General features: G+C 47.9%; 3 protein-coding genes across 4 annotated transcripts in view; 2 read left to right on the top strand and 1 right to left on the bottom strand.

Moving 5' to 3' along the window:
• The window catches only part of LOC108027550 (RNA-binding protein FUS), an 84425-nt gene extending 83072 nt beyond the window's left edge, over positions 1–1353 (top strand). The window contains exon 5 of the mRNA XM_050888941.1: positions 94–1353. Coding sequence (XP_050744898.1) covers positions 94–959 — 866 coding nt within the window. The 3' untranslated portion in view covers positions 960–1353. The remainder of the gene's footprint in view (positions 1–93) is intronic.
• Positions 1354–6550: 5197 nt separating this feature from the next.
• LOC108027508 (mitochondrial import inner membrane translocase subunit Tim17-B) lies at positions 6551–7434 on the top strand. Its single transcript, XM_017098951.3, has one exon. The coding sequence runs from the start codon at positions 6686–6688 to the stop codon at positions 7286–7288; it is 603 nt and encodes a 200-aa protein (XP_016954440.1). The 5' UTR covers positions 6551–6685; the 3' UTR covers positions 7289–7434.
• A 9583-nt stretch (positions 7435–17017) lies between these two features.
• LOC108027484 (uncharacterized) lies at positions 17018–18670 on the bottom strand. Of its 2 annotated transcripts, none has more exons than XM_050886408.1 (2): positions 18011–18670; positions 17018–17500 (listed from the first exon to the last, which is right to left on the bottom strand). In XM_050886408.1, exons 1-2 carry the CDS (start codon positions 18519–18521, stop codon positions 17184–17186), a joined length of 828 nt encoding a protein of 275 aa, XP_050742365.1. In that variant the 5' UTR covers positions 18522–18670; the 3' UTR covers positions 17018–17183. The 2 variants fall into 2 exon arrangements, with proteins under 2 accessions (XP_050742365.1, XP_016954418.1); XM_017098929.3 differs by having other exon boundaries at positions 17018–17479; positions 18011–18665.
• Positions 18671–19450: the final 780 nt, after the last annotated feature.

Genomic DNA, 19450 nt, shown 5'->3' with positions numbered 1-19450 from the left:
ATCATTTCCATTCCGATTCGAAATCCCTGCTTTTGTGGCTAACAACTGCTTTGCCGACGCGCGCTCCCGCACTGCTTTGCCGACCGATCGCAGAGGTGAGCCATAACGCATACGCCCCGAATGCCCCGAGTGCCCCGCTGCCGGAGACGGATGCGAACGGTGGTGGTGGTGGAGGCGGAAGCGGCGGATACGGTGGTGGCTTCTCGGCTGGCGGCCACTCCCTGTACCCCAGTCTACCCAACTCGAATGGCGCCGGTGGCGGTGCAGCTCCCTACAATCCGTACGCCGGTAACGGTGGCTACAATCCCTACAACGGCGGCTACCAGCCCCCGGCTAACGGCGGCTACCAGCCTCAAGCTCCTGGCGGCTACCAACCCCGACCTGGCTACACGCCACCAGCCCCGGGCTACGAGAACAACGGTGGTGGTGGCCAGAAGCCCAAGGATAAGGAGGGCGGCTTCTTCTCCAACTTCTTCTCGAATCCGGCGGTGAGTCAAGCGGTCTCCGGTATCATTGCAGGCCAGATAGCCAAGCAACTTCAGGGCGGCGGAGCCGGAGGAGCAGGTGGTGGCCAGCAGCAGCCAGGTGGCTATCAGCCGAGTGGCGGCTACGGCGGAGGCTCCCCAGCTGGCGGAGGCGGTGGCTCCTCCGGCAGCAACATCCTGGGCGGACTCCTGGGATCCGTTCTCTCGGGCGGCGGAGCTGGCGCCAATGGAGGCGGCGGCGGTGGAGCCAGCAGCTTCCTGGGCAGCCTGCTCAGCGGCGGAAATGCCAACCGCGGCCAGCAGGGAGGCGGAGGAGGCTCCGGCGGTTTGGGCGACATCTTCAGCTCAAAGAACTTTGGCGGCCTCTTCAGCGAGAATCCCTCTTCCAGGAGCAGTGGCTCCTCCGACGGCTACTCCTCCCAGGGCGGCGCCAAGGGATATCCCACCCAGGCTCCGGGCAACTACTATGGCTGAGCAAGTGGCTTTCACCGGAGGATCGGGAGATCAGGAGAGGATCCTGCCCCAAATCAAGTTCACCCTTTACCCTTTTTTTCGTTCTCTGGCAATGTAATCAAATTGATAACTTTCAACGAAATTAACTGAAACAATATTGAAGTCTATATATAAGCATATTATACGCAACTATAAATGACGATTATACAAATACAATACATATATACAAGCATATATAAACAAATAAATATGTGAGAGCCCGATACTGAGGGGACTGTCACACGTAATTTGAGACACCGCGCGCGTAGAATCCCCTCCTCAGAAAACAAGATACCCCTTTCAAAGTTCATTTGTAAATAGAAAAGTAACTGAAATTGAAATTGAACAAGATAATATACGTAAGAATTGAAAGCCAGCTACTGGGAGATTTTTATTGGGCTTGGATAAAAGGGTTAGTGGTGGAGTGGTAAGACATACATAATAGATTAAAGAAAAAACAGTATTTGTATCATCAATCGATTTGCATTTAAACCTTGAGGACTACGATCCGGGCAATTGTCTGCGAAGCGGCAGCGCTCAAATGTAGGCAACATTTTTCAAGAAATGAGCAAGTGCACTGAAATTGAATAAAAAACCCTCAACTTCCACATTCCAGTGCAATTTTCTTGCTTGTTGACACCAGGCAAACATAATTCGTAGAAAGTGGCTGCTAGGTGTTTACATTTTAGCACTGGAAGCGCACCGTTACTTTGGTGTAAGCAACCTAGAGAAGGGCAATCGCTTGATCGCCTACAAAGTTCGAACATGCTTTCAAGCGGCACACACCTAATAAATCCCTAAAAACCGATTCTTGGCCACCTAATTGTTCTGTTTGCCTGGCGCTGGAATCTGAGGAAACAAGATTTCTTCACTAGTTTGAAAGGGCTTCGTAGCACCAGACACCAGGCGAACAGAAAACACAGCAAGTGGCAGCTGGTAGTCATAAGCTAACTCAAACAGCTGATTTTTTTCAACATGGCGTCTGCTTCCATGTTTCCCCTTCCCCAAGGACCAATAGATAATCATCACCACGGGAAAGAACCGTTGGTTAAGAACAAAACGCAGACTAGAGATGCGTAAACACGGCGGTTTTACGAGTTCGTCACGGGTGTGTCACGATCTAGTCACAATAAGCACGATATAAAAATGAAACCCCATCTACTTGCTGAGACCGTGACAAAGGGAAGCAGTCACGGGAGCATCTCTAATAAGCTTAGAATACACCCATCAGCTGATCGTTTCGTCACCTCCTGAACGTTTATGTTCGCCTGGTGTCTGAAATCAGGAATCAAGAATTTTACCCGAAAAAATCCAAGGACTTCGTAAAATTTTTCACTCGAAATGCTTGGTGCCAGAATCTGAGACACCAGGCGAACAGAAAACACAGCAAGTGGCAGCTGGTAGCCAAAAGCGCCCTCTCCCCCCTCTCCAATTGACCAATAGAATGCGTTCTCCATGGGAAAGAACCGTTGGTTGCGAAAAAAGAGCAGACGAGAGATGCGCGAGCATGGTGGTTTCACGAGTCCGTCACGAGCTTGTCACGATCTAGTCACGATAAGCACGACTTAAAAATGAATTCCCATGTATTTGATGAGACCGTGACAAAGGGAAGCAATCATGAGGGCATCTCCGATGAGCTCAGAATAATCTGATCAGCTGATCGTTTCGACACCTGCTAAACGTTTATGTTCGCCTGGTGTCTGAAATTAGGAACTAAGAAATTCACCCCAAAAAATCCAAGGACTTCGAAACATTTTCTCAGTAGAAGTGCTTGGTGTAAGACTCTGAGACACCAGGCGAACAGAAAGCACAGCAAGTGGCAGCTGGTAGCCAAAAGCGCCCTCTCCCCCCTCTCCCATTGACCAATAGAATGCGTTCTCCATGGGAAAGAACCGTTGGTTGCGAAAAAAGAGCAGACGAGAGATGCGCGAGCATGGTGGTTTCACGAGTCCGTCACAAGCTTGTCACGATCTAGTCACGATAAGCACGATATTAAAATGAAACCCCATGTATTTGCTGATACCGTGACAAAGGGAAGCAATCATGAGGGCATCTCTGATAAGCTCAGAATAAACTGATCAGCTGATCGTTTCGACACCTCCTAAACGTTTATGTTCGCCTGGTGTCTGAAATTAGGAACTAAGAAATTCACCCCAAAAAATCCAAGGACTTCGAAACATTTTCTCAGTAGAAGTGCTTGGTGTAAGACTCTGAGACACCAGGCGAACAGAAAGCACAGCAAGTGGCAGCTGGTAGCCAAAAGCGCCCTCTCCCCCCTCTCCCATTGACCAATAGATTGCGTTCTCCATGGGAAAGAACCGTTGGTTGCGAAAAAAGAGCAGACGAGAGATGCGCGAGCATGGTGGTTTCACGAGTCCGTCACAAGCTTGTCAAAAAATCCAAGGACTTCGAAACATTTTCTCAGTAGAAATGCTTGGTGTAAGACTCTGAGACACCAGGCGAACAGAAAGCACAGCAAGTGGCAGCTGGTAGCCAAAAGCGCCCTCTCCCCCCTCTCCCATTGACCAATAGAATGCGTTCTCCATGGGAAAGAACCGTTGGTTGCGAAAAAAGAGCAGACGAGAGATGCGCGAGCATGGTGGTTTCACGAGTCCGTCACAAGCTTGTCACGATCTAGTCACGATAAGCACGATATTAAAATGAAACCCCATGTATTTGCTGATACCGTGACAAAGGGAAGCAATCATGAGGGCATCTCTGATAAGCTCAGAATAAACTGATCAGCTGATCGTTTCGACACCTCCTAATCGTTTATGTTCGCCTGGTGTCTGAAATTAGGAACTAAGAAATTCACCCCAAAAAATCCAAGGACTTCGTAACATTTTCTCAGTCGAAATGCTTGGTGTAAGACTCTGAGACACCAGGCGAACAGAAAACATAGCAAGTGGCAGCTTGTAGCTAAAAGCTAGCTTAAACAGCTGATTTTTTTCAAAATGGCGTCTGCTTCCATATTTCCCCTCTCCCATTGACCAATAGGAAGCGATCTCCATGGGAAAGAACCGTTGGTTGCGAAAAATGAGCAGACGAGAGATGCGCGAGCATGGTGGTTTCACGAGTCCGTCACGAGCTTGTCACGATCTAGTCACGATAAGCACGACTTAAAAATGAATTCCCATGTATTTGATGAGACCGTGACAAAGGGAAGCAATCATGAGAGCATCTCCGATGAGCTCAGAATAATCTGATCAGCTGATCGTTTCGACACCTGCTAAACGTTTATGTTCGCCTGGTGTCTGAAATTAGGAACTAAGAAATTCACCCCAAAAAATCCAAGGACTTCGTAACATTTTCTCAGTCGAAATGCTTGGTGTAAGACTCTGAGACACCAGGCGAACAGAAAACATAGCAAGTGGCAGCTGGTAGCTAAAAGCTAGCTTAAACAGCTGATTTTTTTCAAAATGGCGTCTGCTTCCATATTTCCCCTCTCCCATTGACCAATAGGAACCGATCTCCATGGGAAAGAACCGTTGGTTAAGAACAAAACGCAGACTAGAGATGCGCAAGCATAACGATTTCACGAGTTCGTCACGAGCTTGTCACGATCTAGTCACGATAAGCACGACTTAAAAATGGATTCCCATGTATTTGATGAGAGCGTGACAAAGGGAAGAAATCATGAGGGCATCTCCGATGAGCTCACAATAAACTGATCAGCTGATCGTTTCGACACCTTCTAAACGTTTATGTTCGCCTGGTGTCTGAAATCAGGAATAAAGAATTTTACCCGAAAAAATCCAAGGACTTCTTAACATTTTCTCAGTCGAAATGCTTGGTGCCAGAATCTAAGACACCAGGCGAACAGAAAACACAGCAAGTGGCAGCTGGTAGCCATAAGCTAACTTAAACAGCTGTTTTTTTCAAGATGGCGGCCTCTTCCATATTTCCCCTCTCCCCGTTGACTTATTGACAGTGAACACAATGGAAAGGAACCGTTAGTTGAGCAGGGAGTGCAGACTAGAGATGGGCAACCTTGGCGGTTTCACGAGTTCTTCACGACATTCTCACGATATGCGCAAAATAAATATTAAATCCTATGTATTTGCTCAGGTCGTGACAAAAGGAAGAAGTCACGAGGCCATCTCCCAGAAAGCTATATTTCGCTGATCAGCTGATCGCTTGACAACTGCTAAACGCTTATGTTCGCCTGGTGACTGGTCAACTTTACAGTCGATTTGCATTCCAACAGGAAACTATAATTGTGGCGTTTGAGAAAAAGTGAAAATGGGTAAAGAAAAACTGCCAAGCTAGTGGCATGCGAAATATCGTAGTGTTTGTAAATTTGTTTTATTTTACTATGCAAAGGGGATGTTTTAAATGAAGCATTATGTGCTGGGGAATCATTAGGCCACATTAAAAGGTGGCCACCCAAAGCTCGCATGTGCGGGGCAGTTGCAGGCAAACGGCAGGGGTAAATGGCTTTTGGAGGAACGGAAACTTCGGGAAAATATCAGAGATCTTTAATCAACGAGATCATAACTTTTTAAGAGGCTGTTGGCTGGAGGCAGGCGGGCGGCGGGCCGAAAAGTTGCCCGAGCCGCGAAGTTTGGCACTCGAAATGCGCTGCGTTTCCGCTGCAGTTGCAGCTGCAGTTCGCCAGCTTGACAGCTCACCTGTCCTGCGCCGCCTCGCACTTCACATTGGTTTCCCAGCTCCCGAGCTCCCAGCTCTCCAGTCCTGCACTTGGCAGTTGGAAGTTATCCCCGGAGGAGGGGCACGCAGGACCTCCCAGCGCCGCTCCGGCAAACATTTTGTTGCCTTTGTTGGCCGGAATGTTGCTGCTGCACTGCAACAATATATTATGCGCTAAGCTCCTCAACTATGCAGCCGCCGGATGGGTGGCCATTCGGCTTTGGCTTGGCCCTGGTTAACCGACTACCGTTTTGTAATTTATTTAAGTAATAAAATATATACGTACGTGTGTGGTCCGTACGCAGCGCACCTGCCCTTGTGCCTGTGGATGTGCTGGCTCCAAGGATGCGAGTGTGTGGATACGTGGCTGCATGGACGGGGATGTGGCTGCCAGGCCGACGGTGGGTTTGTTGTCAAGCGAAAGTGCGCTTCAAGTGCACCAAGCACCCACTTGGCCAAAGTGAATTTAGTGTCAAGTGCAGGAAAATGTGAAAAGCAGCTGCGAGTTAGTTTTTCATATTTAAGCAGCACTTCACCCAGCAACAACACCACCGGAGGAGCCGAACACTGGGCGGCTGTCTATGCAAAATGGATTGCCTCTAGGCCTTTCGGAGGGCGTGCTCTATGTTTCTTGGGGATCGATATGATCCCCTTTGGGAGTAATACTGCTCTTCTGGTCCTTGGAGATAAAATCCACCTTCAAATGGATAATAACCACCCCTTATATAGAAAACAAATACCGAGGGTTTTCCTCTACAGAAAGAGCCGTGAAATTGTTGAAATGAAAAATTATTGGTTAAAAGTACCCATAAAATGTGTGTTTTGCGATGGAATAGCCAGAAAACTCTTACCAATACATTATCCAGGTAAATACACTGATTTAAGTTTCCGCTGAGTAGCAGGCGGCGTCATATCACTCTACCTCGCAGCACCGATCGCCAGTTCACACTCATTTCGAACCAGTGATAAGTCGTGTGTGGAGCTAACGAACTAAAATTCTTTCCAGTTTTCAACTTCACAGTTTCGGCCGGATACATTACGACACGGAAAGCTGCCAAATGGGAATGGAGGAGTATTCGCGTGAGCCCTGCCCCTATCGCATCGTCGACGACTGTGGCGGCGCCTTCGCCATGGGCTGCTTCGGAGGCGGTCTCTTCCAGGGGCTGAGGGGATTCCGGAACGCGCCGCAGGGCCTGCGCCGCCGGTTCGCCGGGGGAATGGCCGCGGTGAAGGCCAGGGCGCCGACTGTCGGCGGAGGCTTCGCCTCCTGGGGCTTCATCTTCAGCATCGTGGACTGCGGCCTGGTGCATCTGCGCAAGAAGGAGGATCCGTGGAACTCCATAGTGAGCGGGGCAGTGGCTGGCGGGGTCCTCTCCTCGCGGAACGGGGTGGCGGCCATGTTCGGCAGCGCCATCGTCGGCGGAGTTCTGCTCTCGATGATCGAGGGCGTGGGCATCCTATTCACCCGCATCTCGGCCGAGCAGTTCCGCAACCCCGACCCGCAGTCGGCGGAAGGCTTCGGACTCGGATTTGGGTCTGCGGCTGCAACTGGATCTTCACCTGGATCTTCAAGTGGACCTCCATCCCGATCTCCAGCCGGCGATGCTAACCCTCCCGCGGGCTTTGTGTTCTCCCGGCGTCCAGCGGGCCAGTGCCACTAGCCATAGCCATAGCAACCGTTTCGAACTCCCAGTTTCAATCGCAAGTCCAATTTTTATTCGATCGATTTCGTGGCCCCCAAACTCGGTTAGGAGTCCAAATTTCAAGCTTATGTTTGTAGGCTTCAATACAAATTAACTAGATTTTATTGAATAGCTTTTTTAATGTGCAGTCTTGTACTATTTAATAAAACGAAAGTGTTCAAATCACAAATAATAAAATAATGTACAGCTTCGGATCTTAAAGGTTTGAAAACCGCTCCACGTATTTGTTAATTAAATCGGCAAATATTCTAAAGCAAATATAGGAGGCCAACCATATTTTCGATCTTAAATAAATTTTTAAACGTTTAATGTCAGTTGAAAAATCCCTATGAAAATAAAATGAATAAGTAGGTGATTAAGTGGCAACATTTAATGGCCCAACAATGACATCCTGCACCACTGTGCACCACCCAAATGCAGCGAGTGGGTGGCACAGATCGAGGAGCAGGACTTCTGGTTCGGGGCAGGGATTTCAGTTGCCAGTTCCTTCACGGCAAAACAATGACGGGCCGCATTTAGAAGCCTTTCGCTCTCGGTGCCCCACGAACCGCCCTCTCCCTTGACACCCAGTGCCCAACTGCACCACTCCAGACCCCACCCGTTAACCCGTTCCTGCCGTTCCGGATGTCGTTGACTTTTCAAGTCGCATTAGAAGCGACACGACGGCGTCATCATGGTGGCTGGGCGTTGGGTGGCTGGGCGGCTGGGCGGCTGGGCGGCCAAGTGCGGCGTTGAGTGGGTGAACGGGCGTCGGGCGGTGGGCGGCGGGCGGTGTGCCGTGGGTGGGGCATAAAAATACATGTAAGAGGCTTTCAGCTTATTGTTTGGCACTGTCGCGTTTTTATGATTGCACGCAAGGCTCTCTGGTCGTCTGGCTTTCGGGCCCTTGTCTCGGCTTAATTTTATTGATATTACACGTACTTGAAGTCGACGACCAGGTCGAAAACAGCCCCGCCATTCCCATTTCCACTCGCATACCCATCGCCTGACTATTCATTTTTACGGCTTACGACTTACGACTGCCGACCTACGGCTTGCGGCTTACGGCAGCCGTAGCATAAGGCCCGCTAGGTGGCGCCCGCGCAGGCGATCAATTTTTTATACCTATTGGCACTTACTTGCCGCGACATATGTACTATACATTTTTGCCTCGCCCGGCTCGTGCAAATCCAGTTACGGCTTCATAATCGGAAATCAGAAATCAAGACCTGCAGGTGCTTCCACTTCACCCACTTACTTTAGGCTGCTCACAGAGCAATTTATCCAACTCAACTGAGCGTATCTTTAGTATCAATACGAATGAATACATCTTTAAGGATCGGATTCCCGGAAAGCGGAAAGCATTTTTCAAACACACTTCTAGCAAACTTCCCCCAAAGATTTTTCAACTTTTACTCTGTAATTACTGGCAATCTTAATGAAATTCCTTCTGCCGGCCAACAGTTTCTGGTGGCTACTTCCCGATTGGCTCTTCCATTTTGTATTCTAGCAGCAACTACTCTTAACATGTGTACTACGCAGTTCTTTTTGCTGTTGTTATTGTTGTGCGGCAATAAAAATGCTACAACTTAATTAATTAAGTGCAAATGATAAAAATGGCCAAACAGCACGAAACACACACAGGCTCACAGCACACACACAAGCTGGCCAAACAGAGAGAAAAAACTAATTAAGTTTTATGTGCAATTTTCGTGGCTGAAAAGTTTCGTTTGTGTGGCAATTGTGTGGTGGTCCAAAGGGGTGGGGTGTTGGGGCTGTTGGGGGTTAAGGGGGTGTGGCAAACGAGGGGCGGCGGGAGAGTGTGGCACGTTACGTGGCCGTCACGTTCTGTTATTTATTTTGATAGTTTGTTGTAGCTGCAGTGCCCCACATTGTCCCCCCACCTCGTTTGCCGCCCCAGCCGCCGCCTTTCTCCCACTTTCTCTCGTTCTCTGTTTTCCCAACTCTTTTAGCGGGAAATCTGTGCACTGACATTTGCCGCGATTAATGAAAGTTAAGCTTTGGTCCAAAGTCTTTAATTTGCGGCCATTAGAGGGCAGCCATGTGTCTGTTTAGTGTACATTGTACACATGGGAAAATAGGGGTAACAAAGATACATACCAAAGTGATGGGGATCGATAGCCTTGCTTAACAGGCGGTATTTTTTCTGTACTTCCGGATTTGACTAAGTTACGACTTAAAAAGGGCTTAAAAATAACGTATTTTCGTCCGAAAAATTATACATCCTATTTTGCCCCAAAAAATCAGTATTTTGCTCGGCAAATTGTGAAATGGGCACAGAATAAAGAATGCCATACCTCGCTGAGCTCGTAATTAAATTCCCTATCGATTGACAATTAAATCTAAAAACTCATTTTTTTTCAAAATTTTTGGAAAAAATGACCCCTTACAAAAGGTCAAAAATTTTTCAAAAAATAAATTTTCCAAAAAGTGAAGGTGAAGTGATCTAAAGACTCGCTCATAACAGTCGTTCTTTTTGTTGTAAGCCTTGATTTCACTTGATTTACGACCTAAAACCGGCTTAAAAATAACGTCCAACAGATTTTACATGCCGTTTTTGCCCAAAAAAATCAGTATTTTGGTCGGCAAATTGTGGAATGGGACAGAAATGTGAATTGTCACACCTCGTTAAGCTCGTAATTCAATTCCTTACCGATATCTAAAAACTTATTTTTTCTAAATCTTTGATCACAAATAAATTTCCGAATCAAGGGATGGAATCGATAGCCTGTGTTGTCAGAACATCCAAAATCGGTGGTCCTGCAGTTGGGAAAAATGCATTGCCTACTTATGTGGGCAGAATCAGAGGACCTCGTTGCCAAACTGAGTAGCGCATTATGGAGCGCTGGCGCTTTTCCGGGTGGCTTTTCCGGCGGGAGTGCGGGAAAACACATGCCTGCCACGACGCTTGTTTACATGCGTTTGGCGCACTCGCCAGATAAATCAGCAGCAACAACATGCAGCGCAGCAGCGACGTCACAACAGCAGCAGCAACAACTGCAGCTGCAACAGCAGGAGCAACAGAGCAGCTCTGATTTAGTCAACGCTGATTGTTAAAGTAAGAACTGCAACCACGACATGGTAAATTCGCAAAACAAACTCTTCCGTTTTCCCCTTTTCCCACAGGTGTGGTCAGCCTAATAGGGTAGTAGAATTTTTCCAAAAAGTGTACAAATAAATGTCAGAGGCATTTTTACTGCTGGTGTTTTGGACCCTAAAATCCACACCTATACAAAGTCAATGGGTGAGGCCTGAGTTCAGTTTAATTATTAGATTTCTGTACAGAGTTACAAATATATGCATAAAAAATGAGTATTTCGTACAGAAAATGTTAGGCACTATTTGAAAACCAACATAGACACCATTAGGAAATAAGAAAGACATTTTAAGAATTATTTTACTTAGGTTAGGTTAGCCCACTATTTTATAGCGGAAGCCGGGCTGCAGACTTCATGGAAGCAACTGGAAAGAGCCAAGGATGCCCTGACCTGGACTATTGTGGCGACCGCAGCTGTTCCTGCCCGCCCTACCCAAAGTCTCCGATTGCAGCTTCTGAGTTCAGTGGCAATTCAAAGCCCACTGGCAACATTGAGGAGTTGTTGAAAAATATTTGTCCTCCGCCATGCAGAACTTGCAGCTTACCCCCGCTTTCCTGGGACGTGTGTGGGAAAACTTTCGACTTCAGTACACAACTTACCTCAACTTTCCGGGCACAAAAAATGTGTTGGCTCCGGCCGAAGGGGCTTGGGACGGAAGAACGAAGGGACGAAAACTTTTGCATTCGCCTGCAGTTGAAGTTGGCCAGAGAGTAATTGAGGCACTCGAGGGCGAAAGGAGCCGAGTCCAATTTTCGCAAATCGTCCGTTTTTGCAGGTGATAAATTTTGAAAGGCATTTTAATTGATTTCGACAAATGAAATTAAACTCACTGGAACGCTGGCGGTGTGGGGCGCTGCCTGTGAGCTCTGAGCTGTGAGCTCTGAGCTGTGAGCTGTGAGCTGTGAGCCAACATCAAATATTAAACGTTCTGCCATTTGAATTATCAAATTTCGTGTTGCGCCCTTGCCTCCCATGTGGGCTTCAATTAAAAATTTACTTATTTGCTCGACAAAGTTTTTGTGTGGCATTTAGTAGGGGCTGGGGGCGTGGCATCGGGCCGAAACTCAAATACCGAGATGCTCAAATACAAAACGGCAGACAAATGAAGACGGAGATGCAGATGGCACGGGCGATGGGTTGGGCACGGGAATGGGAATGAATAAATTTCCAAGCAGTTGAAATGTTGAACCAGGCGAAGTTTCTGCTTTGTTTTGGCGCCTCAGCTCGAGAAACACACAAAATGAGCAGGGCACAGCGGTGCACTGGGAGAAAAGCCTTGCCATTGCCACCAGCACAAGGTTGTAAGCCAAGTTGCGCCTCCCAAAAGAGGATCCCAGGGGTAGTTGTAATTCCGTATATGTATATTTTGTATAGTGCATTCTCTTCTAAGAAAGGGAAAATAAACACTGCTTTTATAAATTTTTCCCTTGCAATATAAGCTAAAAACTAAATTCGAACCAAAGCTGGGTCTTGTAAAATCCAGTTTCTACCTCTGCAACCTAAGGGTTCTTAGGAATCTAAAAAGCTGTCTTAATTTTTCAGGCATTTTTCCCAGTGTACTTGCAAGCAAGATGCGATAGTTCACCGCGACTGGAGCTGCATGCGGTTTGTGGCGGCATCTTACTTGCTGCACACTTCTGTGGACACTGGCGGGGCGAAGTGGAGTGGCAGTATGAAAAGGGGGCGTGGCTGGGCCTCTGTTCAAGTTGTGCAGCGAAAGCCACAAAAATAAGGAGCGACGACAAAGCACCCCCCAGGCCCCCTTCCAGCCCCGCCTCTGTGCGAAAAATTAGAACCGCAAATCATTTTGAAAACAATGCATATGCCATGTCATATAAGTAGGCGGCGGGAGCGGGCCGGAGGGTGGTGGGCGAGAGAGACTTTTCCTGGGCGTTTCCAGGAATCTGCACAAATTCCTCATCTATCTGGGAAAATGCCACAAAACAAGTCGGATATCCGGCCTCCCCCAATGCTAATTAGTCGGGCTGCGGTTTCTAATTGGGATTAGCATTTGCCGAAGGAGCAACTTTCAGCCGCTTTCAGGAATAACCGCGGCAAACGCTCGTTACCATAAGCTCATTAGGCCAGCCAGCAGAAATGATGCGCTCGTCTTTGTTGAGGGGAAATTACATTTTCTTTCTGCCGAACGCTCAACACTCATAACTGGAACCCTAAAATACAAATAATAAAGATAATATCGTGCTGAAATCAAATTTTAACCTAGGTTTTTAACCTAAAAACTATTTGAAATAGTAAAGATTCAAGCCTATTTAAGGGTGGTATTTTCATTTCACAATGGCTCCCCAATAGACAGGCCAAAGAGGGTGCCGAAAATGCCGTCCTTTGGGCTGTCGGACTTCCCAGCTCGGCAATCACGGCGATAATCATATTCACATCGGCCACAAAAGAAATGCTCGGGAAATGAGTATGTGGACGGGGGAACCGCAAAGAACTCCCAAGCCAGGCCCATTGGAGGCTTCGGCTTCGGTTTCTGTTTCGGTCTCGGTTTGGGCCATGTGAATGTCGGCTCAGACACGTCTAACACCCTTTGGCTAAGCCGGCCTTCTTTTCGCCACCCCGGCCGCCGCCTTTTCTTGCCCCACTTGCAATTTAATATTCATTTTGTGAAAAGCCCATTTACATTTTGCGCTTGCCCTTTTTCGTTTCTGCCCTGCCACTCCAGGTCCTTTTCTTTCTCCACTCCACTCCACATTCTCCTCTCTCCTGTCTCCTGTCTCCTGTCTCCTGTTTCCATTCTCCAGCTGCTTCTGTTGCCGTGCATGTGTGTTGCACTTTCTTTCTCGACCCCCTTTCCCCGCCCAAACCCGAGACCCAGGCCTAAAGGACCAGTGCTCAACACGGCGTATGCGTAATCTAAGCAGAGCTCTCCATTCCCAGTCCGCATTTTCTGCCAGTGCCTTTTGTTTGTCTTAATTCAACCGCAAAGGCACAAGGATGCGGGATGTAGGACTTGTGGGGCACAGGGATACAGGGATGCAGGGATGTGGGGACACTGGGATACAGGGATTTGCGTCCGTTGACCACTTGAAAAGATTTTTAACCCGCTGCCGGCTGCTGTCCCCGTTTCAACCCCCACCGCTGCGCCGGAAAACCTGCTGCAGCTGTTGATTTATACGCACTGGACCATGTCAATGTCGATGCTGAGCGCCCTGAGGGAAGCAATCATCGCCGGGTGCCATAACCAGATGCCCATGGAGTCCCTGCACGGAAAAAATAGAGCTGGCAGATATTTTTAACGAGATATTCCGTAAAATAAAAATATCTGTAAGGCATTAAATGTTATCTTTTGATGAAGAACTAAAGTCTTAATATAATATACATCTAAGTTATAAATCTCAGAACATTTGCACAGATTTAAAGAATTACATTTTATAAGCATTTTTTAAATTTCCTTAAAGTCTAAAAGTAGTAGCTAGCATATAAAGCATATTCAAAAACTAAGCTTTCAAGTAGTCTCGAGGAATAAGCAATATTTAAATAATTTTACATTTAATTAATATAATTTGTATAATTTGCCTTAAAATATACACCACAATATCTGTTACTTTAACCTCTGCCTAAATTCGTGATTTAATAGGCTTTCAGGGCAAGGCATTTTCTGCCTGTGTAAGCCGAACTCAATCCAAGCCTGTTGTTTCCTTCCACTCGGTTGACTTTCGGTCGGTTTGGGGCTGGCAAACAAAACCGATCCCACTAAGCACCCACAATTAGCCGCTGGAAATTGTTTTTCGGGCGCCGAAATACTTATTGAGATACTTATGGACAGTTAAATGTTTAATCAATGTCCTGCCATATGTGATAATTGGGGGGCGACTGGGGAGTGACAAACATTTGGCTGCTGGCCACAAACCGGTTTACTGCGCCACCAGCGCAACTGCAATTGAAATGCAAATATTAATTACAATCAAATGGGCAGTCAGGTGAAATCGAAAAATTACGGCTCCAAAGGGACGGCCGCGGGACGGCACGGCCGAAGTTTGCGGCGACCCTCGCACTCCGCGCCCGCGAACCGTTCACGCAACGTGTCGCGCTGTAAATAGAATTTGTGCATAATAAAATTATGCATTCATAAAGCAGTGGCAGTCGGAGTGCCGAACACCCGAACATGGCCATAAAGCACTCGCTGAATGCGATCCCCACCGCCCCAGAGCCCTCCCACACAGTTGTGCACCCCCGCCGCCCCACGGAGGGGTGCACGGGCGCACAATGCAGTGCCATGGAAACCGGGGAACCTCTGTCTGATTTCCCATTCAAACGGGAATAGTGCGGAGTCCTTTCAAAGGCGGCGTCATCGACCGTGAGTCCATTTGGCCGAGCCCGAGCCCGAGCCAGAGCCGAGGCAGCGACCCCGATGGCATCCGAGGGGAACCGCATGTGCCTTTTGGAACTGCAATTGGAGCAGGAGCAGGAGCTGGAGTCATCATCATCATCCTCTGGCCGGGGGCATCTTCTTCCCAGCGCTGCGCTGCGCAATGGCAACAGCCACCGAAAAGGGCTTCAAGTTCCAAGGGACTAGGGCTGTTCCGGGGATATTTTGGCGGTGCCTCGATCCCAAAGTGAATACGAGACAAGTGAGTACCAAGTATTCCGAACCATCTTCATTTCCGTCTTTAAAACGCCTTTTTGTTACGCAAATAATAGCCTAGGCAGAGCTCCACCTCGTGGCCACGTGATTCCAGTTCCCCCAGCTGCCGTCTCCTGGTTTTCCGACGTCCTCCACTAATTCCGCAATTCTGAGGGACAGCTAAGTCGGTTTCCTTGGATTTCAGCAGGGATTTGCGACGGGGGTGACGTACGTAAACGGATTATAATGCGTGACCCGCCCCGCCCCTTTCGCCCGCCCGCCGCCTACTTATGCCAGTCCATCGCCGGGCAGTTAAACCGCTTACGGAAACGCTGCTCCCTGCGCCCGGGACTTACTTTAAACGGTGCACGTGGAAAAGTGTTTCATATTTTTGTGCCACACAATCCTCAGCTACGAAAAATCAAATGGCTTCTGACCAAAGACCCACTTTTGGTTTTAACCATAGTTTGGTCAAGTCGGGGCGCACGAATAAAAGTCCGACTGTTATCCTCATCACTTTTTGGGTAATTTATTTTTTGACCCAACTTGTTGCCTGGGCTTGTGACATTATCTTCTTCGAAAAAATGTTCAAAAATTGTAGTTTTCAGATTCAAATGCCAATCGATTGGAAGCGTAGCTACTGGCCCAACGAGATACAAGATTCCTTGTTGCGACCTCATTTCGCAATTTGTCAGTTTTATGCAATTTCTGCAAAGTGAGCCAAGCACAAAATGAGCATCAGATATTCCCAGTGTAGGTCCCCGCTCCTCGTCCGCGGTGCTTCCTAAGCCTTGTAGAGCCAAAAGTCCATTCTGTCACGTTTTATATTGATATTTAAAAAACAACACGGGTGGGGGGAAGGGGAGGGGGAGGTGAGGAAAGGGACGGTCCGCCCGCACCGCAGCAACAACTAAGAGCTAAACAAAATGGCAAAACAAATTTCTGCGCGTTTTGCGCCGCTCAGCACGTAGGCGGGGCGTAGGAAAGCAAGGGTGGCAGGGTGCTGGAAAATCGGGCGGGCAGATGGCTTTTCACGTGGCAGCCACGTAGCAAACGGCAGCGGCGAACGGAAATTGCAATTGAGTGCAAATTGCAAGAAGAAAGGCTTTCCTCCCCTCGCTCCCCTCGCTCCCCTCGCTCCCCTTGCCCAACTCCACCCACTTCCTGGCGCCTTCTCCGCCGATTTTCGTGTACTTCCTGCCGAGAGCTCCCTAAATCTTTAATGCCCCACTGGGCCACAGTGATTTCGCAGGCCCCAAACACCCCGCTAATGAATAAATCCGACCATCTTGAGCCCTGGCCCGGGAGGCGGCTTTAATGATTAACCACTGACCGCGCCCTGCTGCACCCACCACCCACTGTCGCCCACCTTAGCCCACGTGGCCCACCGCCACCCACTTTCCACACACCAGGAACACCCATCATCGACGCGTCGTATGCCTGTTTGCTCTCGGCGCCTTCAACTTCAGCGTCGTTTGTCACGTTCGGGACGCGATTTTTATCGCCCACGAGTTGCGCGGGAAAGCAGGGGACTTAATTAATTTCCACGCCGAAAATCGCATAAGCTCCAGCTCCTCACATTACTGGGGAACATAAATTCAGGAAAAACAGGTCAAGAGCTAAGTCAGAGTGAGGTCATGTGTACTTCCTATGGCTTGCATTTAGAAACAGGAAAATGATGCATGAAACTACCAGTGCTGTGCAGTGCTGGCTTATTTTGTACATTTTAAGTCTATCTAGCCCTGAAAAGCAATTTTCTTATGTAGTAATGTTATAAACAAAAAGACTTTTTATTTATAATTTAAAAATAATAAAATGGAAGGAAACTTTTGGGGATACGTACATATTTAGAATGCCAGTGTTGTACAGTGGCGAGTTCTTTTTATAATTTAGCCTTGTTAAATTATTGTAAATTTGTGTTAAAATCCAAAAATAGATCGCAGACCAAACCAAAACTTGTAAAAATACAAGTTCTTGTTGCATAATTAATAACAAGTGAATAAATGAAAACGGAAATTTTAACGTGTAATAAGTGTATATCATATTATTAATATATTGTATAACATTATTATTGGATATTTTCAGCATTGTACCTGGCTTGTGCGGAAACGGCGAACAAATTTAAACAGAACTAATGAGTAACGAAAAACAAAAACCTTTGGGAGATGACTCAGTCCTCAGATGACTGTCCTTCGATCCCCGATTCCCTTTCGATTCCCCCGCCACTTTTCGGCCTCCCATTGTCAGCTTCCTCTGGAATTTCCTCTGCTCGCAGCTCGAAGTACCTTGCACTATAGAGGTCCACTTCCTTGCCCAACTCCTCGAGGAGCCCGAAGATAAATTCCTTGCTTAAAAAGCTCTGCAGCAGTTGGACCAGCAGGCGGTGACGGATCACAAAGGGATGCAGGTCCAGGTAGAGAAGAAGGGCCTCCCACAGTTTCGGCAGGGCAAATGCCATGCAGTAGGCTATGGGGGAACAATTATTTCCTGTATTAAACAACGAAATGTGCCAATATTATAATGGTGTAAAGTTCACTTCAAGCTTTGATAACTATTTTTAATGCCCCAGCAGGAAGTATATGCTCTTAGGGAACTTTCTATAATGTAATGTCAAGCATTATAGATGACAGATATTTGCCACAACCTTCCCTTTTATCGGTTATGCTTTTTCATTCTAAAGTGATATTTCTCGATTCACAGTTATGCGGAAATTTATGACGTCTGCGCTCAACCTCCTTATTGCAAAATATACGTATTCATATATAAATATAAATAAATTAATTTAGCAGAGGTGGAGTAAATTAATAAATATTCCAACAAATCCATAGGTCAGAAGTGGAAGAATTCTGGCATACGCGTATGATTATTTTTTAAGGAAACTTTACAGAACCCTGCAAAAAATTTAGTTTTTTACTACAAAATCTAAGAGCGAGGACAGAATTCTACGGCATTTGGACCAGGTTTAGAGACACTTTAAGTTCTCATAGGGATACCTACCGATCTTGATCAGAGTGGAGAAGCTTATCCAGCGCAGGACGGAGCGCACTTCCAGCAGCACCAGCCCCAGCAGGAGGCTGGCGCGGATGTCCGGTCCGAAGAGCAGGAACTGGGCGGTGGCCACGCAGCGGTTGATGCAGTGGGCCAGGCCGCTGGCCACGTGGATGCCCAAGCCGCGGGACCAGGACGAGTTGATCCGCCTGACGATGAGCTCCTCGTAGGGCAGAAAGCGGACATACCTCCGGAGGACGCAGTACAAGAGTCCGTGGAACAGGAGCGTCGAGCAGGCCATGCCCAGCAGCTGGGCCAGCGAGTGTCGGGCCAGGAAGTCGAGGACCACGAGGCCCAGGATCAGCGAGAGGGCGCACAGCCTGGGATCGTGACAGAGCACCATCCGGCCAAGGAATCGGGTCAGGGCGGCGTCCCTGAGCAACCGGCACAACTCGCCCAGCGTATATCTTCGCGGGCGAGCCCTCTTCTCCACCGCCCCGGGACACTCGATTGCGCTCATGGTGGTCCTGCACCTGATTCGGAAAGCACTATTTTATGGCTTTTTCTTCGCCCACCGAACAAGTAACTTGGAGCAAATAAATAAATTTCGTTGTAGAGCCGGCGGAGGTCCAGTTGTAACTAAATGGAGCTGAGACCTGGCCCAGAACTTGGCTGAAGTGCCAACCGAAATGCATATCAGGGCCTACTTTGAAATCGGATTCAGAATAATAATTTGGATAGAATAGGTAAGTCTATAACATCTTATGATGTTTTCTTGACCAACTACGAGCTCTTCTTCCTCAATTTAATTATTGAGTAAGCACAAAATCCTTAAATTACAATAAAATTAAATTATGATGTTCGCCGGATCCCTCTTTCGAAAACTTTCCCTTCGTATTTCCTACCCTTGGGCTCCAGAAACCGCGGTGTTTTCTTGACCAACTGCGAGTTCTGCTGGGGCTGGCCAGCTAATTTATTCATGGCCCTGGCGCGACGGGGCTTATCGCTTATCAAGGGAGCTGCGAGCCGCTCCCGTTGGCCAAATATTTGCCCAGCTGGGCCAAACAAAGGCAACGCCGAGGACAAAGGAGCGCGCTGCGCTTCGACATTTGCGTATACGTAATAAATAAATAAAATAAAATCCCAGTGGAAGCCGGATTAGAAGGGGAGCAGAGGCGGGCGGAGGCGTGGCGGAGGCGAACACTAAATGGAAATGGTAAATTGGAAATTGCAAATTGGATCGCTGTTCGCCGCTAATGAAATGCGATAAAATGGACCGGACCCGAAATCGAAATCGAACCGAAACAGTGCCGGCCCTCAAAGCCAAGAGGGACCAGGGATGGCCAGCGATCTATTTGGAACATTTTGAGCGAATTGTGCGGAAATTAGCGGAGCTTTGGTGCCCAAATTTCAGGGGCGGTCCTGGCTAATTTTCAGAGGCAGCTCGAA

The sequence above is a fragment of the Drosophila biarmipes genome, chromosome X (genome assembly GCF_025231255.1).
Source record: "Drosophila biarmipes strain raj3 chromosome X, RU_DBia_V1.1, whole genome shotgun sequence".
Lineage (NCBI taxonomy): Eukaryota > Metazoa > Arthropoda > Insecta > Diptera > Drosophilidae > Drosophila > Drosophila biarmipes.
The sequence above is the reverse complement of the archived record's forward strand: the minus strand, read 5'-3'. Positions and strand labels throughout refer to the sequence as shown.

Excerpts from the sequence above, each read along its gene's own strand:
- LOC108027508 (XM_017098951.3), top strand. The coding sequence starts at position 6,686 with ATGGGAATGGAGGAGTATTCGCGTGAGCCCTGCCCCTATCGCATCGTC.
- LOC108027484 (XM_050886408.1), bottom strand. The coding sequence starts at position 18,521 with ATGAGCGCAATCGAGTGTCCCGGGGCGGTGGAGAAGAGGGCTCGCCCG. Across the intron at positions 17,501-18,010 it reads CTCCACTCTGATCAAGATCG|GAAATAATTGTTCCCCCATA; the intron begins GTAGGTATCCCT and ends TGTTTAATACAG.